The sequence below is a fragment of the Motacilla alba genome, chromosome 7 (assembly GCF_015832195.1).
Source record: "Motacilla alba alba isolate MOTALB_02 chromosome 7, Motacilla_alba_V1.0_pri, whole genome shotgun sequence".
Lineage (NCBI taxonomy): Eukaryota > Metazoa > Chordata > Aves > Passeriformes > Motacillidae > Motacilla > Motacilla alba.
This window is the reverse complement of record NC_052022.1, coordinates 2124451-2151894: the sequence shown is the minus strand read 5'-3', so window position 1 is coordinate 2151894 and position 27444 is coordinate 2124451. Positions and strand designations below refer to the sequence as shown.

General features: G+C 43.7%; 1 protein-coding gene across 2 annotated transcripts in view; it reads left to right on the top strand.

Annotated features, from left to right (window-relative positions):
• The window catches only part of EPC2 (enhancer of polycomb homolog 2), a 36436-nt gene extending 9584 nt beyond the window's left edge, over window positions 1–26852 (top strand). For both annotated transcript variants that reach the window (XM_038142728.1, XM_038142729.1), the window contains exons 2-14: window positions 4928–5087; window positions 10450–10595; window positions 12871–13077; window positions 13680–13828; window positions 14031–14163; window positions 15101–15289; window positions 15520–15609; window positions 16101–16246; window positions 16348–16691; window positions 20512–20648; window positions 22248–22407; window positions 23966–24299; window positions 25566–26852. In XM_038142728.1, the coding sequence (XP_037998656.1) occupies window positions 4928–5087; window positions 10450–10595; window positions 12871–13077; window positions 13680–13828; window positions 14031–14163; window positions 15101–15289; window positions 15520–15609; window positions 16101–16246; window positions 16348–16691; window positions 20512–20648; window positions 22248–22407; window positions 23966–24299; window positions 25566–25638 (2268 nt within the window). In that variant the 3' untranslated portion in view covers window positions 25639–26852. The remainder of the gene's footprint in view (window positions 1–4927; window positions 5088–10449; window positions 10596–12870; window positions 13078–13679; window positions 13829–14030; window positions 14164–15100; window positions 15290–15519; window positions 15610–16100; window positions 16247–16347; window positions 16692–20511; window positions 20649–22247; window positions 22408–23965; window positions 24300–25565) is intronic.
• The last annotated feature ends 592 nt before the right edge of the window (window positions 26853–27444 follow it).

Below are 27444 nucleotides of genomic sequence, written 5' to 3'. Positions count from 1 at the left end.
CCCATTTGATTCACTTTCCCCTGCCTCCCCTCACCGAGTCAGTAAGAGCAGCCAACCCTTAGTGCATTTTTTTGGCCTGTAGTCACAGTTCAGTCTGGAAGGCGAGCGTGGGGCAGGTGGTTCTTGTGATTATTTCTTTTTTAAGAAAGGGTGGGGGATATCATGTTGGAAAAAACTTGATATGTCTGAAAATGAAACTGAGAAGTGGTTCCACAAGCCCTTTCCACTTGTGTATCTTCTGTTTCTTGTGGGTTTCCTCCAGCTTCCTTCCTCTGAGTGTTGGAAACTCCTTAAGGAAACTGAGTGCAGTTGTCCTCGAAAGCCTTGGTTTGGGTGTGTTGGTTTCCACTCAATATTTGGATTTTTATGGTTTTCCCAGTGCCCTGCATTACTTGATAATTAATCCAGTGTTTTAAGGGGACACTCTGTGCAAGAGAAAACAGCTCTCATTCCTGACTAGATCGAGTCTTTATCAAATCAGTAGAAAAATGCATATTATCAACTTGGCTAATGACTGAAATGCTCGTTTTTCAAAACAATTTGGAAATGGGGCAGTGGGTTTCAGCTCTCAGGGGTGGGAATTCTTGTGGTGCACACGCTGATTTCCTGCTCTGTGTGTGACTCCTTACTCCGCTCATCCTCTGCCCGTCCCACAGCAGAGGGAGGGAAACAGCTCTGTAGGATTGAAAGGGTTAACTGCACAAGAAAACAAAAGCTGCTGCTTGAGTTTACACTTTTGCTCTTGGGAGTCTTATCTAAAAAAAGTGTTTGTGTGCAGAGAGGGAGGAGATGGGGCTGAGGCTTTCCAAGGCAGGGAGGCTTCTGACCAAATTAGCTTTTGAGCTTTCTGACACTTCTTTCTGCAAGTGCTGTCAAGAGGTGTTACTCGCTGTGCTTGAGACTTTGCAAGATGAGTCTGCACATTTCCCACTACGCTTCTGCACTTCCAGCTTCTGGATCTCTGTATTAAAGATAAAAAGTCTTTTTTTTAAATGTCCCAATTCAAACATAATGCTTAACAAGTGAAAGGTTTAGACTTTGGTACGTTTTAATTGTTTTCTTAGTTTTAATTCTGTTCTTGGCACAGGTAGATTGGAAGGCTGACTCCAGGTTGGCTTAGAAATAGCTTATTTTGAGTAGGAAAAATTGATAAATTCGTTGAGAAATTGATAAATTTGTTGCTAAATTCACTTTTCCATCCCACTTGTATGGAGAGCTGTGGGGTTAAAGCAGTGAAGCAACCTAAGGGAGTGCAGCTTTGCTTGTATGGTGTAGTTTTAAGGAATGAAGATGGGAACAGGTAAATTTAATCCTGCAGCTTTGTTGTCTAGGGGTTTGTATCCAATATGGAATTGCTCACTGGAGTTTGGTATTTAAGATGAACTTTTCAGTGTAAGATGGTGCTCAGCCATGGCCATCTCCAACCATGCTCAACCAAAAAACTTGCAGTTATTCAAAGTTTGATAAACTCTGTTTCTCAGAGATTACTTGGGGGTGGCAGCAGGGGACTTAAAGATTAAGGAATACCCTGGTAGGGTCCAAGTGCTCTGGTTTGTGGGATAAAAGGAAATAGGAGCAGTTTGGGGCATCCCTGCTCATGGCAGGGAGCTGGAATGAGATGATTTCAACCCAAACCATTCTGTGATTCCATGATATTGGTAAAAAAATATGTAAAAAGTACCATTCAGTATTGATCACTGTTTGCCTTAAAGCTTAACAATAATGACTTCAGGGTAATAGGATCAATACCTGTTGATTTATTGCTGACGTTTGCCTCTGTTTTGTAGTGACGAAACTCCCAGATGGGAAGTTGAGGGGGAACATGAAACCTGTGGGGTTTCAGGGATGAAGGGATGGCAGTGAAGGTGCCTTGCTCTCAGCTGGGTTTTGAGCCTGGCTCTGAATGTCTGCAACCAAAACTGAGTGTTTTTAGTACCAGGATTGCAGGAATTTTAGGGGTTTTTCCCTCCTGAGGAAAGATGGAAGGATTGTGGTGGCTCAGAGAGCAGCTCTGGGTCAGTGTGTAAATGTACCAGGATTGCAGGAATTTTAGGGTTTTTTTCCCTCCTGAGGAGAAGTGGAAGGAAGGATTGTGGTGGCTCAGAGAGCAGCTCTGGGTCAGTGCGTAAATGTACCAGGATTGCAGGAATTTTAGGGGTTTTTTCCCTCTTGAGGAAAGATGGAAGGGTTGTGGTGGCTCAGAGAGCAGCTCTGGTTCAGTGTGTAAATGTACCAGGATTGCAGGAATTTTAGGGTTTTTTTCCCTCCTGAGGAGAAGTGGAAGGAAGGATTGTGGTGGCTCAGAGGGGCTCAGAGAGCAGCTCTGGTTTCATGTGTAAATGTGCTCAGGCAGCAGTGTTACACACACTAAACATTTACATCTCTCTAATGCTGCTGGTTGAAGAAATAGCCCAGTCTAAGCTGTGTTTGTTTGAAATTTTGTCTTCATACTGGAGAGAAAGGTCTGGATGTGCTTTTTAAGGAATTAATGGGTAATCACTCTTTGTCAGGGGCTCCTTTTTATTCCCATGGCAGCACGCTCTGTTTGCTGTCATCATTGGTTCTCTAATGCTCCTTTATTTTGTGTAAGACCATTGCATCTGTCCTACTGCAGAACAAAGTGTGAGCTTAAAACACTGTGTATCTTTCAAAACCATCAGAAAAAAGTGAAAACTAGACCAAAAGTTATATTGGTAATAAATCTATCTGTAAAAACACTACTTCAGGTTTAATAAATCCATTTAATTAGCCCAGCTTTTCTATAAAAATCTCCATGGTTTGTTTAAACATTGTTGTTCCAGGAGTTAAAGTTTAAATTTTCCTGTACTTGATGCTCAGCAGAAAGATTTGAGGTTTTCCCCCTAATTTTAAAATTTGCAGAGCTAATCTGTGTGTTTTGGAGCTCTGCTGTTTGAGGAGTGACAGCAGCAGTGCTGAAAGCTGAAATCTCTGTTTGAAAGCTGGGTTCTGCTCCAAGGCTTTTTCTAGTGAAATGAGTGCTAGCACCTATTGTCAGCCTTCCCTGGGAACTCCTGTGTGCTTCCAGCGGCTGGAGCCGGAATTACTCATCTCAATTACCCTTCCGTGGGCTGCAGAACCCAAAGGTGTTCTGACTTTGGGACACATCAAACCCTTCCTTGCAGCAGCTCTGGGCTGTTGGTGCACAGCTCCAGGGACAGCAGCTGAAGGCAGCCCAGTAATGAACCCATTTCTGTGCAGTTGAATTACTCAGCACTGCCAGGCTCTCCAAGACACGTTTTAATGGTGGAGTGACAGATTTACTCAGTGTGGAGTAACTCAGGCAGATCACAGCAGCTATTGGATTGCATGCTTGTCTTAATTCTAATAGCACTCACTTGGGAGCCTGATTGATTTAATGTTGCTTCATCTGCTGCAGGAGATTCCCAGAGCTGCTCTGATTTTGCAGGAATTGCATTATTTGTGTTTCTGTAAATTTTAACATTTAAAAGGAGACCGTTTATTAAGTATCATTTACATATTTTAAAAGGGTTTTCTTTCACTCCCCCTTTTTAAAGACACCGTTCTGTAGAATTAAAGAGGAAGAAATTTTCTTCTTGAGAGAATTTCCAAGTGGGTAGCAGAGTGCGTGAGTGCCAGACTGCCGCGTGTGCCAGGCTGCAGTGCCAGGCAGGCACTGGAATGCTGGCACCTTCCCATTCCTGGTGTTGATCCTGGCCTCTCGGGAGTGTTAGCCGTGGGGAGGGGCACCCTGGAAAGCCAAGGGAAGAACAGAGAGCAGCAAACCCTTTCTCTGTGTGTGTGTGTTTGTGTGTGCTTTTCCCTGCCCAAACAAGTGCTCTTCCAGCAGTGGGGTGTGTGGGAATGGCTGGGCACAACCTGCAGCCCCTGGAACAAAGTAAGGTCCCATGGATCTGTGACAGAGCTGAGCTTGGATTTCCAGATGATATTCTGCTCACCCTCCCTCCCTTCAAATCTGGGAGACTTTGGGGAGGAGCAGTAAAAGCAGAATGGAACCTTCACTCCTGGTTCATCTGCTGGGAGACTGCGCTTTTCTCAGTTTAGACTGCATTTGGAGAACTTGGTGCTTCACTTTTGCCAGGGGCTGTGATGGTCTGAGATCTGTCCTGGTGAGGAATGTCACTCCCCTGGACACACAGAAGGCAGCCTTGGTGTCTTAGCCTGAGATATTTTTTAGTGGTTTAAGTTTTAACATGAAAATCTTTCAAGGGGGAAGCTACAGCTTAGCTCTGACTTGCAACAGTAGATGGTTGTCACTGAGTTAACTAATAAATTAACTATTAAAATAATGTGGGAAAAAAATCTTTGTGAACTGCTACATTTATTGTGATTTCTATTTCACCTGAAGTGATTCTGTGGAATTTGTGACTTCTGTCCCATAAGAATAAAATGAAGGGATACCTGTTTGGGGAGTCTTTGCTTTTCAGGTGTTATTCTGTGAGAACTCTTCTTCCTGTTGCTCTTAACTTGCTCAACTTCTAACAGCAGGCCAGGAAGGATTGCTGGGAAGACAGGAATAATGAAATTTGCTATTCTTTTGACTTTAAAGGCCTGATCTTGCATACATTTTCTTTCTGACGGGTTTGGGTGGGTTTGGCTTTCCCCAGCCCTAATTTTCTGCTGAGGTTATTTTGTGAAGTTTGAATGTTTGTCTTTTTCCCAGTCTGGTGGAAGTTGTGGGCTGTGTCTGAACAAAGGGTTCTCTTCATCTGTTTGTAGTGCATTCACTGCAGTTTTAAGGCTCCCATCAGTTTGGACCCCTAAAAGATGGGGAGCACATCTGGGAACACGTGTGCTGCTGGCCTCTAAAACCCAGCAGAGCCTCCACTGGGTTACCCTGCAGGAGAACAGTGGGAGAAGAGGCTGGCTGTCTTTATGTGCACTTTGTACACATACTTAAACGAGCTCTCCCATTTTCCCCTTGCAGGAACATCATTTGCAACGGGCCATCTCAGCACAGCAAGTTTTCAGAGAAAAGAAGGAGAGCATGGTTATCCCAGTCCCTGAAGCAGAGAGCAATGTCAACTACTACAATCGTCTGTACAAAGGAGAGTTCAAGCAACCAAAGCAGTTCATCCACATCCAACGTGAGTTCCAGACACTGCGATTGTTCTGGGGTCTGTCCAGCCCCTCCTTATTTCACCTGAGGAACCTTTGTCTTGAGGTCAGAGTTGCTACCGTGGGAGGACTCAGAAATCCATTTATGGATGTAAATTCCAGTATCTTCTCAAGTTCTGGAAGAATGGAGCTGCTGGTGCAGGGGGGGTTTTGCTGCTGGTGTGGTTGTGGCTCTGTGCTGGTGCTCTGTCGTGTGCAGCAGCTGCTGAGCCTCACCTGGCTCTGGGGCTTGCGGTATTCTTGAGCCAGCCTCACTTCTGGGGTTTTGTCCTGCCTAGCCCTGAGAAGGAATAACTGAGGCTGCCTGGCTGCCTCCTGGGTGCGTGTGCTGATGCAGGGAGCAGGAGAGAGGTTGTCTGGCTCACCTGTTCACTCCAAAGTTCTCTGTAAGTGCAGATCCATAAACCAGAAGAGTTTTTGGGATGAAATCAGCCTTTGTCCTGCTCATAACAGTTCTGGCAGGGCAGGGCAGCTGTGCAGCCCCTGGGGTTCAGGCTGTTCTGGGTAGCAGTCACTTCCCTCTGAGTTTGGCTAAAACGGAGCAATTCCATTTCAGCAGGGAACTCTGAGTTTATTTTATAGATAAAACTAAATATTCTGCGTGAGCTTAGCTTAGGTCTTACAGGATCTCATCAATCTAAGCCTGTGGGCTGTGGATGAATTCTCCCCTTTCTTTGGGTTGATGTTCTGTTGACAAGTGTCACTTTTGCAGTTCAGGTGTTCCTTGGCACACAATTCCTGTTTGTCCTCTGCAGGATGTGGTTCAGGGGGTTATTTGGGCACTTGGATTCCTCCCAGCAGTAACCTTTGTAGCAAAACCTTTGATTCAATTATTGCATCATTTCTCACCAGCTGTGGTGAGGTGTCCAGTTCTTACTGTTTGTTTTACAAAACAGGAGATTTTGGAAATAATGTACTCAGGGTTCTCTGTGATGCAGTAGAGACCACAGAGGTGATGGAGAAAAATCAAATAAAAGGAGTTGCTACTCTCCTTAATAAATAAAAACAAACTTGGAAGCAAGGCAGGCTGAGTGAACTGAAACCAAGCTGCTGGTGGAGGAATGTATTTTATTCTGTTCTTTGTTGGACACTGCCAGAAACACTGTGAATACTGTTAATAAACATGTCTAAAAATGTTAAATATATTACGCCAAAGTTTTCTTTGTCTTGTTGAGACTCACAGTCTTTCTGGACAGAATTACAGAAGGTATTTGAGCTGAAGATAAATATCAGATACTGCTCCAAGATAATTTTTCCCACATATTCTGGATGGACTAGGTGTGATACAAGGCAGCTTTATGCTACATAAACTGCTTAGAAATTCTGTTTTAATCTTAAAGCACAAATAGCAGCAATACCCACTTTGGCCAGGGAAGTTATGTTAACTGATGGAAAATGCCAGGAGGACACATACTATAATCCATACTTACTGGGGGGTGTTGCTGGCAGATGATGTTTTGCTGGGATTCTGGTAGCCTAAGATTTTAATATTTTTTACTTTTGTTTGTTTGGATCAGTGGTTCCAAGCAGAAAAAAGTTAATTCATTTGTAAAGCCTGGAATTTGTGAATAAGCAAAGTTCCAGGTATTAGTTGATCACAGTGGCACCAACACAGGTGATGCTGAGCTGAATGTAAAGAAAAAACCTTGAACTATTATAATTATTCCAGCAGGCTTCATAATTTTCCAAGAATGTTTGTAGCATCAGTAACATGGAGATGCATTTTAAGTTATTGATAATTAGCAAAGAGATTAAGTTGGTAAACTTGGACCTAAATTACAGCTGAAGGGATGGAAGATGAGTCAGAAACAATGAAACAAGTTTCATTAAGTGGGGAATGAACTCCAGTCATCCTTGAAAGGAACTTTTTGGCAGGAAGTTTCTCTTTCATTTTTTGGTTGGGTGACCCTCAGTGTTTATCATTTGCTGCCCTGGCCCAGGCCTGGTTGCTGCTGTTGGCACAAGGGGCTGGCAGGGCTGTGGATTGCAGGGGAGGGAGGGCACTGGAAGTGCTGGTTTCAGTGGGAACTCGTGCCTGTGGCAGCTTCATGAGTGTGCAACCACAGCCTTAATTTAGTCAGCTGGGTGAAATGAGTTAATTTAGTGAAGTTAAACCCAGTTCAGGGTAACTTCACTGAGAAACAAATTGCATTTGTGTATAAACTGGGTTCTAGGGCAGCTCAAGTAAACAAAAAAGCAAATCCCTCTGGCAGGTGCTGCTGGGAGTGGGTGGAGTGGCAGAGGGTGGGAATTGGATGTTGTGTTTGCAGCAGCAGTGAGCAAACTCCTGAGCATTCCTGGAGAAACTTCCCAGGTGGGATCACTGGGATGCTGTGTTAGCAGCAGCAAGTCCTGAGCATTCCTGGAGAAACTTCCCAGGTGGGATCACTGGGATGCTGCGTTTGAAGCTGCAAGTCCTGAGCATTCCTGGAGAAACTTCCCAGGTGGGATCACTGGGATGCTGCGTTTGAAGCTGCAAGTCCTGAGCATTCCTGGAGAAACTTCCCAGGTGGGATCGCTGGGGCCTGTCTGACAGTGCCCTGTAGAAATGCAGGTGTTCTGGAGGAGGAAGTCTGGATTGATCCTGAGTCAGGAGAATGTCCCGGGATTTAGCAGGAGGTGTCCATGTGGGCTGGTTCTCCAGCAGCTCCCCCAGCTGCCGTGGCAGGGGCAGGAACAGGGAGTGATGATGATGGATGGTTCCATCCATGGCACATAAACACCTGGGTCCTGTGATGGCTTTGGAAGCCAGGGAGCTGCCATGCTGCAGGCCAGCTCCTGGGTGAGAAATGGCTTTTTCTGGAACAATTGCAGTTCACTCAGTGCTTGGGGAAAGAAGAGAACTGGTGATTGAGGATGTTGCTGAAAGTGTGTTCTGAGGAGTGGTAAGTGAACATCAGGGAGGAGGACACTTCCATGGGTGTCCCAGTGCTGGGACAAGCCAGCTTTGGGCTGATGAGCTCCAAGGGAGAAGTGGTAACCCTGCGATTCCTGAGGCCCTCACACCTCCCCAGGCTGCTGAGAGCTTGTGGCCGTGCTGTCTGCACAGGAACAGGCGGTGCTTCCATCCCTGCAGTGTCATCAACCTGCACCCCGTGTAAACCCCCCCTCTCTGAAAGGGAACTGATGAGTACAGGGCACGACAAACAGAGCATTGCTGCTGGCAGGAAAACATGACAAGTGGGATGTGTGAGGAGGGCTGCTGCATCACAGGAATGACGGGGGGTTGTTTGAGAAAACGAGCGTGGATTTGTTTGATGGTGGCAAGTACCTGTTGGAGGCCTTTTATCTTATCTTGAGTATTTATCAAAATAGGGAGGGACCCCCTGCTTCCAGCTGAGGTGCACTATGAGGTCACTTGAGCTGGGAGTGACCTGCCTCCCCTCCTGGAGACCCATCACTAATACCCACAGCGTGCTCCTCAGGGTGATTGGTGGTTTCAGGTTCTTTTTGATTGAATGGTGGGCTTTTTGTTTTCTTTTTGCTTGTCTTGGTGTCTCCTGGTCGCCTCTCACTTGATCCTGGTTTTATTCTGGATGGTTCAGGACCTTTTAGTGACTCTTCCCATTGTAGAAATGAAGTTTCCTGTCACTGGTGACAATTTACAGGTGAACAGCATCACATCTTCTGTCACAGATCCTCCTGCTCACTGATACTCTGGCTTGGAAGAACTGGCTGGAAACATTTTGTCCACAGGGGATTATTGAATTATCTACTTACAGGAAATAGGCTGACATCTTTTGTGATGTGAGACCAACATCTGCCTGAGGGCAAACAAGCTTTTTGTGGACTTGAATGGTTTTCAGTCCACATGTGAGCAGGGATCTGCTGGAGAGGCAGATGTGATGGTGAAAGCTGCAGCTGAAGTCTCATACACAGTTAATTGTTGGAGAGCTCTTGGTCACATGCCCAGTGACAGTGTCTTAAATAAACTTGCCATGCAACTTGTATTACTGAATTAATATTGCCAGCAGTTCTTGACACATGGTTACAGCCTGGTATTATTTTCTCCTCAAATAAATTGTTACAGTGTGTGGTAGGTCAGGGAACTCTTCTGGCCAAGTGCTGTTGGCACAGTTGGGCAGTGTCTCCTCTGAGAGATACCAGCTTGAGCTGAAGATGCTGAGGAGCTGCTTTTTAGCCCTTCCCAGCTGCATCTGGCTGAGTTTCTGTGCCTGAATAAATAAATAAATAAACACTGGTAGTGGTTTTAGCTTATTTATTGCACTGGTTCACAAAGAGAGTGATCTTGGGCAAGGCCAAGACGTTGAAGGACACTGCTGACCACCTGCCTGTGGGAGGGAAAACACTGGGATTTGTTTTAAAGAATTTTTTGGGGGTTTTCTTTTGCTCCTGGTTTTCCAAGTTTTTGTTTTAAGGCGCTCTCAAAGCACACAGGGCAGCCCAGTAGCAGAGGTTTTTAAATTAGCACTTGGTATAGCCACGAGTTAAGAGCATGGAGATAAGATAGTGCTGTTTGTATATTAAGAATAGAATATTTCATCAGGCTATTCACTGCTGTTATTGCAGTGCTGATTGAATTACTGGGAGTGTTGTACCTGGTGTGTCACCCCTTCAAGGTTTTATTAGGTGTACAATTAATGCTTCTATTAACAGTTCTTACTGTCATATTTGTTGTAAAATTTTATTTCTGCTGTGTTACCTGAATGGGAACTTCCTTCTGCTTTCAGTAGCACCAGGAACTTTGTCAAGTATAGAAACTAATTAGCACAATTAGTAATAAAGACATGAGCTTTGCTGAGAAGTAGAACTGACTGTTTGCAGAGCCTGAAGGAATTGTCAGGCTCTGCATGCACAGCTGAGGTGGTTTTGGAGAAGAAGTCACAATTCCCATAGGATTGGTCTAGGATTTCCACAGTTACAGAAAACCAGAAAAAGTTTAGTCTGTTAAATATTTTAACATTTTAGATTTGGTGTGCTGTTTAAAAATGGGCAACAGAAGTTATATTGGGACTTCAGTGTAAATGCTTTTTCTCCAAGCCTGGGATTTGATTGAAAATGGTCTTAGTTCTTCTTATCCTCCCATCAAGCATCTTTGCTCTTGTTTTGCAAAGACACATCAGAGTTTCTGTGCCTGCCACCCCTTCAGGTCACTTCAAATGAAACTTCTTGGATTCCTTTCATACTGGAAGTTGGAGACAAGCAACGTCTACCCGCCGTGTGTTACATGGGGAAACTTTTCAGCATAAAAAAAAGTGTTCTGGCAGAGAAGTGCTGGTCTGGAATTTGCTCAGTCATTTTTGGTTTCTGATCACAAATGTGTGTCCAGAGTGTGTTACTCACCCAGCGTTTCAATTTCTTATGTTGCAGCCTTTAATCTGGACAATGAGCAGCCAGATTATGACATGGACTCTGAGGATGAGACCCTTCTGAACAGGCTGAACAGGAAGATGGAAATCAAGCCACTGCAGTTTGAAATAATGGTTGACAGACTCGAAAAAGCCAGTTCTAGTCAGGTATGGTGTGAAGGAATCACTGGGAGGTTTTGCTTCTCTGGGGGGTGCTTGGTGTGATTTCCTGCTAACAGGAGCAGTGTGTTTGTGTGAGTCTGCAGTTTCACAGAAATCACATTTGTCTCCTGTGTCAATATTGGTACCTTCAGATAAAGCAGGTGGGGAAGGAACTTTTGGGGTTGCAGGGATTGCATTTAAATTTTAATTTCTTACCACAGTGTGTTAGACACACAGCTTGTTGTAGCACTGTTGGTATGGAATAAGCTTGTGATGATCAGGGGGTGTAGAAATGGATATAAACATATGAAAATCCAAATATTGTTACATTTGTTTCTGCTGGACGTTGACTTTGGTTGGGTTTTGAGGGTTAGAGGCACAGACAGTGAATTAACTTCCGCCAGTGTTAAATCAGATCCTGAGGTGTTCTAGAAGGGCAGTTGTCTGGGTCTTACAGCCCAAAATATTTACTCCAAAACTACACCTGGGGGATCAGTTTGTGCCAGTCAAGTTTGAGCAGGTGCAGTTATTTCCCAGTGAGATGAGGCTTCGTGGGAGGGAAAAATCCATTGTGGGATCCATGGCTCTGCCTAAGTTCCTTAACCTGATTTAGTTCAGTGCTGTCTGTTAAAAGGCCAAAATACTGAATTTTTCTCTGTGTTAGAGCAACTTCAGAAAGGCAGAGATTTCTTATTATGCTAAGAAAATGGGAATGAAAGGAAAAATAGGGAATACACTGGATGATACTTGTTGAACATGTACTTGGGCTTGTAGGAGCTTTGATAAAGACCCCCCTGTTCTGGCTCTCAGTTCAGGCCATTCTGGTGATCGCTTTTCATGATCAATATTCATCCCTCTGATGCTGGTTTCACCTTGCTTTGCTGCAATAATGAAGTTCAATTTAAGATGTGAAGATGCTTTTCAAAAATTAAGTGTTATAAGAACACAGGTTTTTTTTCTCTGTAGACACAAACAACTCCTGCAGGTTATTGGAGCCTGGCCAGGGCAGGGGCTGGTGGGGTTTGAGTGCTGCTCCCAGTTCCCAGTTGCTATGCCTGATCCCTGGAATTTAAATTAAGGATGTTCTGGGAATGCCTTCCCTGCCCAGGAGGGTTCCAGGCTTACCCCTGGGCATTTTGATTTAAGCAGGCAGTACAAGGACTCTGCATCTGCAAGCACACACAGGCTCAGCTTCACTTTCCCAGCTGTGCACTCAAGGCAGACGTGATTTATTTTTTATAAGAAATATGTTGATGGAAAGAAGGGAGGAAAAGACAAACAAAACTGAAATTATTTCTAAGCAATACTTTTTCCTTCAAAAAAAACAAAACAGTTCAGTGCTTTTTTAATTCTACCACAGATTGCAAAGGTTTTATTCTGCTTGGGCTGGAATTAACACTTGCAGAGTAGCCATGGTTACACTTAGGATTTCCTTAATTTTCCAAAATGTGTTGTTTCCTTTTTTGCTTCTCCTAACGTAGGGATGAGATTAAAGTTTGACACATTGCAAAAGTGCAAATTAAGTTGTTCAGTTGATATTTTTCAAATTATGGGGTAGATGAAGTGCTGCCTGACTTTATTTTTAAGTAATGCTAGGTACTATTTTCTTTTTATTTGATGAACAGGTTGAAGATGGTATGAGCCTGTTGATCTAATGTACTGTTTGGTGATACTTTTGCATTTATTTAGAGTCTGATTTCCATATAAAAAGCTGAACACAGATTTCATTTTTATCTTTAAATCATCTGTGTAGAACTACCACCTACTGAAATAGCTTAGCAAACAAGTGAACATCCTTGTGTGTCTCCAGGCTGGAATAAACAGGGATGGGCATTGTCCTGTTCTATCACAAAGTAAACATTTGGGGGGAAATAAGAAGTAAATTTGCTTCTAGGGCAATCAACTGCAAAGAATTACACATTAGTAAAGGTTAACCAATAAGAACCTTTTTTTTCTTTGTGATTCCCAAATCATGACTTGCAGACTGCAGTAAGTTCTCTCTATCCTGTGCTTGTAGTTGTTTCAAAGTGTTTTCAGGTTTCATGAAAGATTGATGGGATTCTAGACCGTTGGGTGAAAGAGATGCTGCTGGTTCAGAAAAACTGGGAACTCTGACTTGGGAAGAACAACTGGTGGCTTCAATTTCCATGAATGTTTTTTCATCCCTTTATCCCGGTGCTGGAAAATAACAAAGTTTATCCAGAAGGTGCGCAGCTGGTGTGAGTGTGGTGACTCTCCCTGCAGCCTCATCTCAAGTGGACTTGTCCCTGTTCCCCTGCAGCTTGTGACCCTTCAGGAGGCCAAACTGCTGCTCAACGAGGACGATTACCTGATCAAGGCTGTCTATGACTACTGGGTGAGGAAGCGCAAGAACTGCCGGGGGCCCTCGCTCATCCCCCAGATCAAGCAGGAGAAGAGGGATGGCTCCACCAACAACGACCCCTACGTGGCCTTCCGGAGGAGAACTGAGAAGATGCAGACCAGAAAGGTGACTTGGCAGACTCTGCTGTTGGAATTGTACCTTCCTCCCTTGGTAGGGATAATTTGGACCCCTGTCCAGCATCTAGCAGGGGACAAGTTACTGTCCGTGCATTTTTGAGCTGAAACTCAGAGCCTGGCACACAAACAACCCGCTGGGTTGGAAGCTTTCCTTTCTTTGGGAAAAGGGGAAACAATTTCCCAGTTTCTGTATTTGTAGCACGGAATGATTTGAACCAGGAAATCTGTAATCAGCATTTCACATCAACTTTGTACCTGTGCACAGCTTTAGTGTGTGTGGAAGTCAAGGTGTGGAAGGTTTTGTAGGAACCAAGGCTTGAATTCCTTGTTCTGACAAACTTCCACTGGCTTGATCAGAAATCCGAGCAAAACATGGGGAGAAATGGCTGCAAAGTTCTTCTCAGTTTACTCTTAAAACTGGGTTTCTTTGCTTTTTGGGGCTTTGTTTGCCAAGTAGGATCTGCTTTAGGAAAAGCTGCTTTGGAGTGTCCTCATGAGCCTCGTTTGCAGCAGCATTATATAACTTTATTTTTGCAGTTTGGGCCTCATGGCTTTTGCTTTTGAGTAAAAATTTGTTTCATCTCTCAACAGAACCGAAAGAACGATGAAGCATCTTATGAGAAGATGTTGAAATTAAGGAGGGAGTTTAGCAGAGCCATAACAATTTTGGAGATGATTAAGAGGAGAGAGAAAACAAAACGGGAGCTGTTGCATTTAACGTTGGAAGTTGTGGAGAAAAGGTAAAATTTCACATTATAAAAACCAGGGTTTTAAATTTTCCTTAAATGGTTTGGAAATCATTTCTCATTTTTTATTGTAGCAGCGTAAACTTCAAAAACTAGAAGAGAAGGGGTTTGTGTAGACAGTTGGAAGACACTGGTTTGTCTTTCAGACATTTCCCAGTGGAAATGCAGCCCTATAGTTTCAATCCTGCTTTTTCAGGTACCATTTGGGTGATTATGGAGGTGAAATCCTCAATGAAGTGAAGCTGAACAGACCCGACAAAGAGATGGGCACCACTCCCTCATCTCTCCACAATGGGAACCACCACAAAGTTCAGGAATGTAAAGTTAAGGTGAGATTTTTTTCCCTGCCGTGAGTCTCTTGTTCCTGGGATCATCATTCCTTTGGGATCACCATCCTTTTGGATATGCTTTGAATTCAGAGCTGCCCCTGAAGATGTAACCTGAAATATTTTAGGAGTTGAAATGCCTGGGGGTGAGGCTGAGAGTTGGAGACCTCTGGAAATTTGTATTTAGCACCTGCGACACCTAGTGGTCCCAGAATTCCATCCAAAGCCCGGAATGCCTGCTTCTCCAGGAATTTTGGCATTCCTGTTCCTCCTCTGCTTCCCAAGCCCAGCTCCATTACTGGAGTTAGTTTCAGTCAGGCTGTTATTGAAGAGTGGTAATCCAGGGTAAATTCCAACACTTTTTAAAACTGCCCTGGTGCTTCTCCTTCAAATGGAGAATTTTGCAAGTGAAATAATCTTTTCAAATGGGAGCTTTGAAGTTTAATAACATTTGTGTTCAAGTGGACAGTTCAGTATCGATGGAGTAATTGCTCACTGCAGAGGGCTTGTGTGAGAAAAATCTTAAGTAGCCAGCCCAAATACCATCACATCTGTTCAAAAGTGTCAGCTCTGTGAGAAACAGGAAACAAATTAAATTGTTGCTTTTGAACATGTCCGAGCAGTTCAGAAAATTGAAAGTGCCAGGGAAAAATGAGATCTCAGAAAATAATTGGAAGAGGAATTTCAATGACAATACACTGAGTGTAGTGCAGAGTGAGGAGCCTCTCAGGCACTGTCATGGCTTGAGAGCTCTCTGATTATTAATAAATACCTGTTAAAACAATCAGAAAACGTTCTGAGGTTTAATGTGTTCAGGAAATTTTGCACGATGTGTCTCAAATACCTGCCGAGCATTTGGAAGACAAACAGCCTGTCTTGTAGTAATTGAGTTTGGTGATGCTTTAGTTTTTAGAATTTGCTGTTTGTTTGTCCCAAGCAGCACCCTCACCACTCCTCTCTGAAGGAGGAGGTGTCCGATGTGGTCCGTCAGAAGAAGAAGTACCTGAAGAAGCCCAAGCTGGAGTGTGTGGTGACCCCTCAGCCCCTGGCTGAGCCCTTGCCTGTGCTCAGCAAGAGTGACATCAAACAGTACGACTTCCACAGCTCTGACGAGGATGAGTTCCCACAGGTAACCCCCAAAATCTCAGGGTACACAAGACAGAAATTCCTGTTAGCTGGCATTTGGCCTGTCTGGCTTGTCCCAACTCTGAATGCATTTAAAAGCTCCTTGTGTAAACTGAGTTTTCCTTCCAAGCTGTGATTAACATGGTAGTTCTCGTTATATAAACACAAACTTTTATAATAAATACAGTTATACAGATGTGGCAGCTGGGAGAATGACGTTGTTTTCTGGTCTAGGTACCCTCACCAGTGTCAGAAGCAGAAGAAGAAAATGATCCTGATGGACCTTGTGCTTTCAGGAGAAGAGCAGGATGCCAGTATTATGCTGTAAGAACATGCAGTATTGTGCTGTGCTGTTTGGTTTAGTGGTGGTTTCTTGAAATCTAGGTTGGCATAGTGTCAGTGTTGGAGTTCTCTTCCCACTCTCACCACCAAAGCTTTGATGCTTTGGTGAGTCCAAAGACAATTGCAGGAACATCCCCTTTTCTGCTTGGCTCTGAAGGGTCCAAGCTGAACTTCCCACTTGCTTAGAATTCACCCTCCTTTCTTTTTTCCCTTAGCCTGTGAATGGATTCCTTTGCCAAAAGATGTTGAGATGAATGAAAACTTTTATTTTCATCTTCTCCAACATTTCCATTGCTGTTAGATGCAGAATATTTAACAGCCTAAATATTAGAGTTTATTTTTTAACTTCTGAAGCTGTTATTGGTTAACTCAACATAAACCACGTGTTCTGTCCTGAAGCCTGTGCATGATACCCAGCAGTGCCCTCATCAAAGCACCCCTGGAGTGTAAAATTGCCTTTTCTTTCTTCACAGCCTCGTTTGGACCAAACGAATTCTTCGTCCGAAAGCCCAGAATTGGCGGAGTTGGACAAACTGAGGTTCAGGCATTGCCTTACAACCCTCACAATCCCAAGGAGGTGTATAGGGTTTGCAAGGAGGAGGATTGGCAGGGGTGGAAGGTACAGTTGGGTTCTTTCTGATTCTTCATTCCCCCTTAAAAGGATAAAAGTCTTAAAGAGAGATCGTGAACCTAATGATTCTCCTCCTCCTCTTTGATCAGGGTTATCATGGACCGAATATCCACAGAACATGATCCTGTCTTGAGGCAGATTGACCCGGAAATGCTGAGCAGTTTTTCAAGCTCTTCCCAAAATTTAGACTTTTCTTCTAATTTTTCACGGACCAATGCTTCCAATAAACCTTGTGAAAACAGACTGTCCCTTCCTGAAATCCTAAGCAATATCAGATCATGTCGACTGCAGTGTTTCCAGCCCAGGCTACTCAATCTCCAGGACAGTGATAGTGAAGAATGTACCTCAAGGAAAGCAGGGCAGACTGTGAATAATAAAAGAGTCTCTGCAGCATCTGTAGCTTTATTGAACACCAGCAAGAATGGCATATCAGGTAGGCAAGGATTTGGCTGCTTCTGGGATTTAAAATACTGAATTTTGGTTTTCTTTGTGCCTGGACTTGTGAGATCTTCAGCACTGGCGTGGACCTAACCTCAGCTACAACCTGACATACAGAAACTTCCCACAGACACTTCTTCCTCCTGCTTTGCTTCCATTAGAATTTGAAGTGCTGGATTCAGACCTCATTCAAAGCAGGGATTCTGCTCGTATGAAGAATTGTTTAGGTCTAATTAAATCTTAATGGCACTAATTGGTGCAGCCCTGTTTAAGGGTAGAAGGATGCTCGTTATGAAGGCAAAACAAATCTGGTGGTTTCTTGGGGAGGATGGGTGTGGCTCATTTGTGTTGGCAGTTTTCATTTTTGACTCAGACAAATGTGGGAAGTTCCTAAGTGCCCTGAGCAGGCTTGAAAATGGTAAAAATGTTGCTAGTGGAAGCATCCAGTGATGAAAAAATTGTTTTAAGCTTAAATTCAGCAGTGTTTGCATCACTTGCTTCATGAGCTAGAGTTGTAATGGCTCAAGTTTTAACATTGTCACTTCTTTAAAATTAGGAAAGAATCATTATCATTTGATACTTCAAAAATCTGATAAATTGGAGATCCAGCAAATGAGATCCTCTACCACAGCAAGCAGCTGAGTATATCCCCCTCCATCCTGCTTTGTAAACCAGGATAATTAAATAATAGAATAGACTGCCTCTGAATGCCATGATTTCTGTGCTTGTGGAAGTCCCATCTCTCTCCAAGCTGCAGGAATGGGTATTTATTCTCCAGTAATGCATCTCTAGAATTCCTGGGTACCATTGAATTGTTCTGACAGAGGCACAGAATATTTATTCCAGCCCAGTACTTCCCCAGCTTCTCAGTATGGTCACTGTAACCTTCAGATTGTTCTCTGCCATGAAAAGATTGGCACAGGAGCATTTTCCTGCTGCATGAAAAACCAGATATAAAAAATAGTTATTTTTGGAAGACCTTGAAGGCCTGAGGGATCACAGCTGGGGCAGAAAGGGGCAGTTCAGTGTGATGGGATTATTGATAAACACCAAGAGCTGGTAAAGGAATAGCTGAAAAATGAATAAAACCAAATCTGATGGATCCAAGCCATTTTTTGGAGGAATAGTAATAAACTCATGGTATAATTTTAGAAATCATCCGAGGAATAAATTTAAATTAAATGGAAATCCCTCAGTAGTTGAAGTTCATTATGCATGGAATTTATGGCTGGGGAGGACCTTTTTTGTCACAGATTTAAATTACAAACCAGATCCTGCAGTTCTGGAACAGGATCAGACACAATAGACAGCAGAATTCTTCCCCAAATAACTGAACCAGCAAGAGGCACTGCTGATTTATTTTCTCACTTGTAAATAGAGAACAAATTTTAAAAGGGCTGGTCAGAGTCTGGTTGTGCATTAATGAGCACAGGCATTGTCACTATGTTTATTGAAGTCATTCTCTTTGGGAAGTGATAGTTGGAATCAGTTAATTTTACAGCTGATCTGATATTTCCTCCAGAGGAAATGGTGGCAGTACTTAAAATGATTATTTTTTATTATTTTATTTTAGAGAGAACTGGGGAGTTCCTTTGATTTTTGGTACACAAGAGTATTTAAAATTACCTCTGTGTTACATTTTTCCCTGTATTACTAAAGCAACTCTGCTATTTCCTCAAATGCATTGTACAGACAGAATTTTTTTTATTTGAAAAGCCTGGGACTAGACTTTTCTTCAAAATACCTAATGAGTGCATGAGCTAAGAACCAATTTTTGGAGCTGAATTATTCTCTTGCTCATGTTGTAAGCGCTGCAAATGGGAAAAGGGTGTCCCTAGGGAGAGGTCAAGTGCACGTGATGCTATTCCCAGCTGAAGGGTTTTGTTTGTGGAACAAAATTTTACTTTTTAGAGGTATTTTTTTCTCAGCCTTAAATGCCACATAGGAGTAAAGCCACTCTTGGGGCAGCCTGCAAAGGATGATCTTTGGTTAAAGCCTTCAGGTCCTGAGAGAAGTGACATAATCCAAACCTTCCAAGGAGAGAGGACCCTGGAAGTGAGAGCTGGAGTGACTTTTTTCCCTTTTGTGGTGCAGTTTTTCAGCCTAGTCAGGCTCTGATAGAATAAAAACACCCTGAAGCTGCAGAGCTCTTAACCCTGCTCAGAGCTCTGCCTTGGGACATGGTCAAAATTTGCTCTTTTTTTCTCCAGGACCCTCCAGGTGTTTGATTTGGCAGAAGCAAATGATATTTAATGTGCTGTGAACATCTGCTGGTTTATAACCAGGTGAACAGCTGGGCCACTGGATGAATACCTGAAATTCAGGCACATACAGGCAGAGCAAGGGAATATTGACTTTTGCATTACCTTCCCCGTGTCCTGTAATAGAATATTCCATGACTTTGTGTCCGAGACAAACTGGGAAGGAGAGGAGATTGAAAACATGAAATCTCACCTTGTTCCTAAACAGCTTTCTGTAAAACAAAACACATTTTCTGGGACTTGTTACCTCAGAACTTAAAAATAGAAATATATGTAATATTCCATAAAGCTGTTCTTGGCCGTGGTGCCTTCAGCAATGCCATGTGTTTTGTGAGGGAATGTAGCAGGTGGAGCTGATTTAACTTGGAATGAAATTCTAGGTAACAATCTGCAAGAGGAGCAAAGTAAAGCTAAATGCAAAGTAAACTTGGGTTGGAAATTATAATATTGCTAGAGTTTAAGAGGAGTAGTTTTTAAATAATTGGACTTTTAAGTGCTCTCCTGTGGTTGAAACCTGCTTTAATAATGTAGCAGTAAAGGAGTTTCAGTTCTAATTTCTAAGCAATCCTGATTCTGGTATTTTTTTCCCAATGGAATTTCAGGAGAGCCCCAAGTACTAAAAGTGGGAAACGGAAGAGCCAAACCCTGCAAGATGGATAAAACTCTGTGTTTTAGTGCTAGCCCAGTGTCCCTGGATAGGAGGACGTTCCTGAGAATCCAGGTGTCTGAGGTGCAGCACAGCTTCAGCCCTGCAGAAACAGAGTTGAGGATGAAGTGTTGAAATGTATTCCTGGGAATCTTTGAGAAGTGAATCCCCTCCTCACGTGCTCCCCAGGGAACTCAGTTCTTGGGTTAACTGCACGCAGCTCAGGTTTGAGCATCAACCCCCTGCCAGTACCTTCAGTTCACCAAGTGTGCAGATTCTCCAGGGGGAGAATATTAAACCCAGCTTTTCTGACTTCATTCCCTTCATTTGTTGACCCTGTGAGATTACTGGAGTGGCATCAACCTGGTTCCCAAAAATAAACTTACTGTGGCACCCCTGAACTCTTAGAGCATTTAAAACAATAATTGGCAGAGAAAATCCCCCATGCCAGACGAGTGCTTCCCTCAGGGTCCTTTCTGCTGCTGGCAGAGGGACAGCAGGGGTCTGTGGGAAGGGAAATTGTCCAGGAGTCCTCTGCCAGCATTCACTGGGAGAGAAGGCACCCAGCTCAGCCCAGGGTACTTTGTCCTCAGCTCTGATTTTTAGGCTGTGCTTCTTTCCTGAAAGCCAGGCAAATCATTTCTCTTGAGCTTTTGCCTGAAGCTACTGGGGATAAAACCACCAAAGACAGAAACTGCTTAAAAGCAACGAAAGCTCTGAATCCTTTTGTTACAAATGAATTCCATGAAAGAACAGGACAAACAAACGCAGCCTGACCTCTCCTTTACGTAACCTGTGAAGATTTTGGGTACATCTGACGTGATTTCTGTCATGCTCACCCACCTTAGCTGCGCTCTTGCCTTTCCCAGGTGTGCTTTGTGTAACTGTGGCTCCTTTCTTTCCCGTAGTCACAGGGGGGATCACAGAGGAGCAGTTCCAGACGCACCAACAGCAGCTGGTGCAGATGCAGAGGCAGCAGCTGGCCCAGCTGCAGCAGAAGCAGCAATCTCAGCATTCCTCCCAACAGACACATCTGAAAGCACAGGTACTGCTCCCACCCTGCACGTTCCTTCTGTTCACAGGGCTGCTCGTCTCCCACCAACCACATGGTACCCCCCAGCAAGTGGGGGATGTTTAGAGGGAATTTAAAATGCTTTGCTCAGGGTTTTTTTATCAAGCTGGCTGCATTTACAAGTTGAGGAAGAGACTTTGTAGCTGAATGTGGTACCTGCATCCACAGAGTGATCAGTGTAAAAATATCAATGTGTGCTCTCAACTCTTCCTGTTTTCACTGGTTTTGTCCTCCTGCCTCTAAGTGCTCTGAAGAGACTTCATTAAAATTACCCTCTGAGGTAATGTGTTCTGTTATGAACAGATACTCAGTAAGCACTAAAAATTGGTACCTCTGAGAGGAAAAGGAGACCTTGCATATTTGCATATTCTGGCTTCTAAAAGAATCTCATTTTTCCTTTGGAATCCCTTGCAAGGGAAAAATGTTTTTCCATTGCACTTAGTTTTCTGTTAGCTTCTTCCCAATAAAGTATGGAAGCTGTTGCTGTTGTCTGTTACTAGGAAAATGTATATTACTCTGAGCATTTTATAGCTAATTGCTTGTGCTGGTTGTCCCTTCCCCTCAGTGTTTTCTACTTCAATTAATCAGGGATTCTGTGTTGGCAGATACTGATGACATTTTTTGTAAATCTAAAGACATGATGCCAAAATATTTAAACAAAACAAATGAATTTTGGATCTTTAAAACACTTCAAGCTTTTCTGCAAAGTCATTTTCTTAGTTAATATAAATTGAAATTGCAGAATTAATGTTCTTTCCAGTAAGAATGAGTGAGTCTTTCCAGTAGGAACTGCACTAACAGGGGGATTCCAGAATGTGCTGGGCAGTTATTCTGTGGCACAAGTCACAGAATGGAGATACCAAATCCTGAACATCCCTGAGATTTGCAGCTGCCTGGAGGCAGAACAGAGAAGGTTTAAGACATGGTTGTTTTCCTGAAGGAAACATCTCCAAACATAGGGAATCCTCTGTGGTTTGGGTTGGAAGGGACCTTAAAGCCTGTCCAGTTCTCCCAGGGACTCCTCTCATTGTCCCAGGCTGACTCCAAGTCCCATCCACCCTGGCCTGGGACACTGCCAGGGACTCAGGGGCAGCCACAGCTGCTCTGGGCACCTGTGCCAGGGCCTGCCCACCCTCCCAGGGAGCAATTCCTTCCCAATCTCCCATCCATCCCTGCCCTCTGGCACTGGGAGCCATTCCCTGGCTCCTGTCCCTCCAGGCCTTGTCCCCAGTCCCTCTCCAGCTCTCCTGGAGCCCCTTCGGGCCCTGCTGGGGGCTCTGAGCTCTCCCCAGATCCTTTCCCTATCCAGGCTGAACAACACACAGCAGAAGTGATTTGCTGTGCTGGGATCTGGCCTGGCTGCACTGGGCAGCACTCGTGTAACCCTCCTTTGGACACTGATTTCCAGCTTCCCTTCACTCTGGTGGCACAGAAATATTCCATGTTGTGGTCATGAGGTCACACGTGGAAGCTGTATTTATTTATTTGCTCTACTTGTGCACTGTAGCAATCCTAAGGCATATTTCCTTTTGTACTTGCATGATTGAAAACCACCTTTTCCTCTTCCTGCAGGGCTCCAGCACCTCTGACTGCATGTCCAAAACCCTGGATTCAGCCAGTGCCCACTTTGCTGCCTCTGCAGTGGTCAGTGCCCCGGGCGCCGGGCGCAGCGAGGGAACCAAGGAGCAGAACACCAGCCACAACAGTATCAACGGTGTTGTCCAGCCTTCAGGTGAGGAGCCCTGGAAAATCCCAGCCTGGAATGAGCTGAGAATGTCAGCTGCTCTTAAGTATCAACTGATCTTATTGCTGATTTCTAAAATATTAGTAAATAACAACAAAGAAAATCAAATCTCTTAGTTGTGCTCGTTTTAAGTATTGTTCTCCGAAGTACTTTGGAGCAGTGGTTTGAATCATGGAATATCCTGAGTTGGAAGAGTCCCATAAGGGTGATCAAAGTCCAACTGCTTGCCCTGTACAGGACAGCCCTGAGACTCCCACGCTGTGCTTGAGAGCCTTGTCCAACAGATGTTGTTAAAATGGATATAAAGCCAAGTGCTCTTTACCTTGGAAGAGCATTGTTCGCTTTTCCTTTGGTAGTCTTTATCTTCTTATAACCTATTCAGATCAAAAGTCTAAATGACAGCATTTAAAAGCAGTGTGAGTGTGTAATGAAAGAATAAATCAACTGCTTAAAACATTAAAGAACTTTGAGAAGGAAATGGAGAAGTTGATTCATAATTTGGTTGTTACCTCACTTGTATATTCAGCCAAAAATATACTAACCAACCTTTACTGGCAATTCTTCTGACATCACTGTTAGCCTCAAGTTTCCCTGCATTTAGGATTTGTCCCAAAAAGTGCAGCCATGGGCACTCAGTGCCCCCTCCCACCCTCCTGTGGTGCTGCTTGTGCTGGTGCCATCTCCACGGTGCCAAGAGGCAAATGGGAATTGGGCTGCCAAGACAAAGAAGAGGCTTTTAAAGTAATTTGTTGTTTTAGCAGCTAATGATGTGATTAGTTTTATAGACCTTCTGCCAGGCTGGGTTAATGATAATATGAAATGAATAGAGGGAGAAAAAGCACGACTGAATAAAATCAATAAACTGGCACAGTTCCAGGATAGAGAGAGAGATCTGTGTGTAATTCTCTGAGTTCATATCCAAGAGGGCAGTGCTTTGAGGGTGGAAGATCAGGCACGTGGTGGTGCCTTGGAGTAGCTACCTGGAACACAGATTAAGAGAATAAAAGTGGGTATTTATTAAAGGCCTTCAATAGATGCACCTTGGGCAGCCAGAAGCCTCCGAGAGGCTACACCCAAAATGGACAATGGGCACGAGTGTTTCAGATGATTAAATGGACTTTGGTCCATTTACATACCAGGGGTTAATCCTCCAGTTACATTTTCAGGTAATGAAGTCACACACCCCCACTTTGCTCCCCCCAGCTCACTTTTGTTTACACTTTTTGGGGCCTGAGCCAGTGAGGTGTCTGAGTTTCAGGCCTAGAGGGATTGTCTGAATAAAACAGGAGAATAGCAGCTGACAGGCTGTGAAGTTTTAGAGTTACACCCTAAAGCAGTACAGGATCTGAAAAATATAAAAGCTAAATCCTAAGGCATCAATGGCAGTTTGCCATGCTGCCACTTCTGGCTTTTACCATTTTGTGACTCTGTAAAATATGGACATCAATGACTTACACACTCAAAGCGTTGCCCTTGAGGTTAATCTCTGGCTTTTCATCTAAGAAGTGTCACCTTTTTAACACCCACCATTTATTCTTCCTAACAGGAACCTCCAGAACTTTGTACTCCACCAACATGGCTTTATCATCCAGCCCAGGGATCTCAACCGTACAGCTCGTAAGGACAGTTGGCCACAGCACCACAAACCACTTAATCCCAGCCTTGTGCACGAGCAGCCCTCAGCCTCTCCCCATGAACAATTCCTGCCTGCCCAGCGCCGTGCACCTCAACAACGTCAGCGTTGTGTCTCCAGTCAATGTTCATATCAATACACGGACTTCAGCGCCCTCGCCAACAGCCTTAAAACTTGCCACAGTTGCTGCCAGCATGGACAGAGTGCCAAAGGTAACTCCCAGCAGTGCCATCAGCAGTATAGCAAGGTGAGTGGGGACAGGGCTGCAGCAGCTCCCGTTTGTGCTTGAATTGTTTGATTGGAGTCACCAGAGTCCAGCCCGGGACTCGGCCTCACCTCGTCAGAGCAGAGCGCTGAGCGCCACCTCAGCAGTGCCTCCCTTGCCTCCCTGGGCAGTTCCTGTGCTTGAGAGCCCTTTCCATGGAGAAATCCTTGCTGATGTCCCCCCTGACCCTCCCCTGGTGCAGCCTGTGTCCTCTCCATGGTCATGCCCAGCTCTGCGCTGGAGGGAGTTTGTTCCACATCTGAGAGGCTTCTCAGCACCTTCAGCATGGCCATGGCAAACCACAAGAGCTGATTTTGCAAATTAATCCCTCAAATAACCTGCCCTGCCTTTAGGCACCTGTACTTTTGGTCGACTTCTACTGTGCTTGAATTTTAACCATTTCATTTATCCCTTCTCATGCAGCATTTTCAGGTAGATTCTGTCAAATTCTCCTCTTGTTCCCTCTAAATCATTGTGTAATCTTGTAAGGTACAGGCTGGCACATGTATTTTTATATTTACACATGGATAGGTGTGTTATATATTTATGTAAAACACACGCCAGAAAAGTGAAAACCCGTATCTTACATATAAAACCATAATTCATAATTGTTTAGGTTGGAAAAGGCCTTTAAGATCATCAAGTCCCACCATTAAGGTGTTTATTCTCATTGAACAGCAGCGCTGTTATTTCAGGATACTCAGATGATGTTGCTCAGCTGTGGCAGGAGCTTTGCAGTGGGCAGATTTTTCTCAAAATGGCAATATTTGGGCTTTGTTTGAAGTCTCTCCTGGATTATATGGGGTTTCAAAAAACAGTCATGTTTGTGAATTGGATAAGTGAAAAATGGGTGTTAGTAAACGAGTGAAAAATCAGTGCTAAAGCAGAATGTGCAGGGAATTACAACACTTGGTGAATTAACATAATAACTGATGCTCAGTTATGGTATCTTGACTTTGTTCCTTCAGAAGAGCTTTTAGGGATTTAATCCGTAATTTAGACTGGAAAGGGACAATTAAACGCAGTGCTCTTGCAGAAGGGGCTGCATTGTTGAGTAGGAGCAGTTGTTGAATGCCAGTATTTGCTTCCAAATCAAGTTTGCAGTGTGTGTGTGTTCAGTTCAAGTTTGCAGTGTGTGTGTGTTCAGGCTCCTGCCTGGCCCAGCTAACAGCTGTGTGAAAACACGAAAGCAGCGAGCAGAAGTGTGTGAAGATGTGTTCTGACTGTGGCATCCTCCTTTCCTTGCAGAGAGAACCATGAACCAGAGCGCCTGGGCTTGAACGGCATCGCAGAGACCACAGTGGCCATGGAAGTGACATAACCTCCAAACTGTCCCCAGCTGGGTCGTGGTGTGCTCCTTCCTATTCCAGCTGAATGCAAGCGCGGCGCTCTGTGGGTCACAGAGAGCTCACACAGCCCTGAATGGACTCCCATTATATCGTGTATTAAGTCGATATATAATGTACATTTTGTAAAATTGGGAAAATCACTACCTTGTAAAATAGTTTATTTGTATCATCAATATTATTTCTGTTACTTGAATAGTAGATATTCATCATCATGCTTTTGCACTTGAATTTGCAACTGAATGGATTAAAAAATAATTCTTTAATGGGATCATGAGCATGACATGGGATCCTGCATCACTTGTTTAAACTATTTATTTTGCCATGTTTACATTTTGTATCTTGTACAAATAAATGCAACTTTGTGTCTAAAAAAAAAGTTAAAAGATTCATAGCTAGGAAACAAAATTCTTGTAATTTTTTTCTAAAGGAAATGTAAAGTTTTCACTTGGTTCATTTTGTTTCACAATTTGACTAGATGGACTTTTTGGTAAATACTTTAGTGGCATTTCACTGTCAAATATGAAGTTCAAGGCAAAATAGTATTTTCTATTACTGTGCAGGGGAAAGGGATGGATCGATACATGCAAATTTAATGTAGTAACTCACTTTTCCATATATTTTGAATGTATATTTCTATTTATAATACCAGTTTATAAAAAATAATTACACAGGAGAGGGAAAAAAAAAAAACTGACTAGGAAAATTATGCATCTGGCACATGTCCAAATGTGCAGATCTGAGAAAATTTTCACCTCGATGCCGTTTTATCCGAAACTGCGTATTTTAACCGGCTTTCAAACTGTACCACACCACATTAAAGGATATTTTACCAGGTATGTATTGCATTCTATATCATTGCAATAATTCATTATTGGATGTCTAGCTATCGAGCCATCCCAGGTGGTGGGGGGGGGAGGGAGGGTTGTGGCAAGATTGTCTTTTCAATTTTGGAGAGTTTTCCTGTGGCTACAAGGCAAGTAACGGGTTGGAAAAAGTCTGACTGTAAGCGTTGGACACCTTCGTAGTGTAGTGTTTTAGTGACTTTTTTTATACGGTTCTTGTACATTAGATACGTGTAGTGGTGTTTCCGAATGTTTGTTTATGCACTAGTTCAGACAACTTTCCCTGTTACTTGTTCTTGATAAGTGAAAACTGCAGGGAAATAAAAATACATATCAAAACCTGGCCATGGTGCATATGTGGTTATTTCACAGCGTGCAAGCAGGGACAGCAGCGCTTCTGGAGGCTGCTCGGGGACTCTGATCCTTTGATCCCAGCATATGCACTTACTCCCAGAAGCTTGCAGGTGATGTGATAATTCTGTGCTAGGGGAGGGATGGGGTGGGACCTGAGACCTGGGGAAGTGGGGAGTGAGAGATTCTTGCCCTGCCAAAGAAAAGGGGTGAATTTCTGCTGTTTTGGGTGTTTCTGCATTGCAGAATCAGGATCACTGACGTTGGAAGGAACCTGGAGGTGTTGTTTAGTCCAGACTGACCCTCCCAGGAAAATGTTGCTTCTGTCATGCAGTCAGTGTATTTTCCATCTTAGCTTTCTATATAAAGAACTGTTTTCAATCCAAGCTGTGTTCAAACCTGTTTTGTCTTACGTTGTGTGAGCTAAAAGTCCTGGCAGCTAAAAACGCTTGCAGAGCTTTAAATCCTGGGAGCTCATCACAAACTCGGATGGCTAAAATTACCTGGTTTTTGCTTAACTGATGCTCTATTTTTATTCCATGTGATGTCTGCAGGGAGAGGTGAGGCTAGATTATTCCTGTTGGG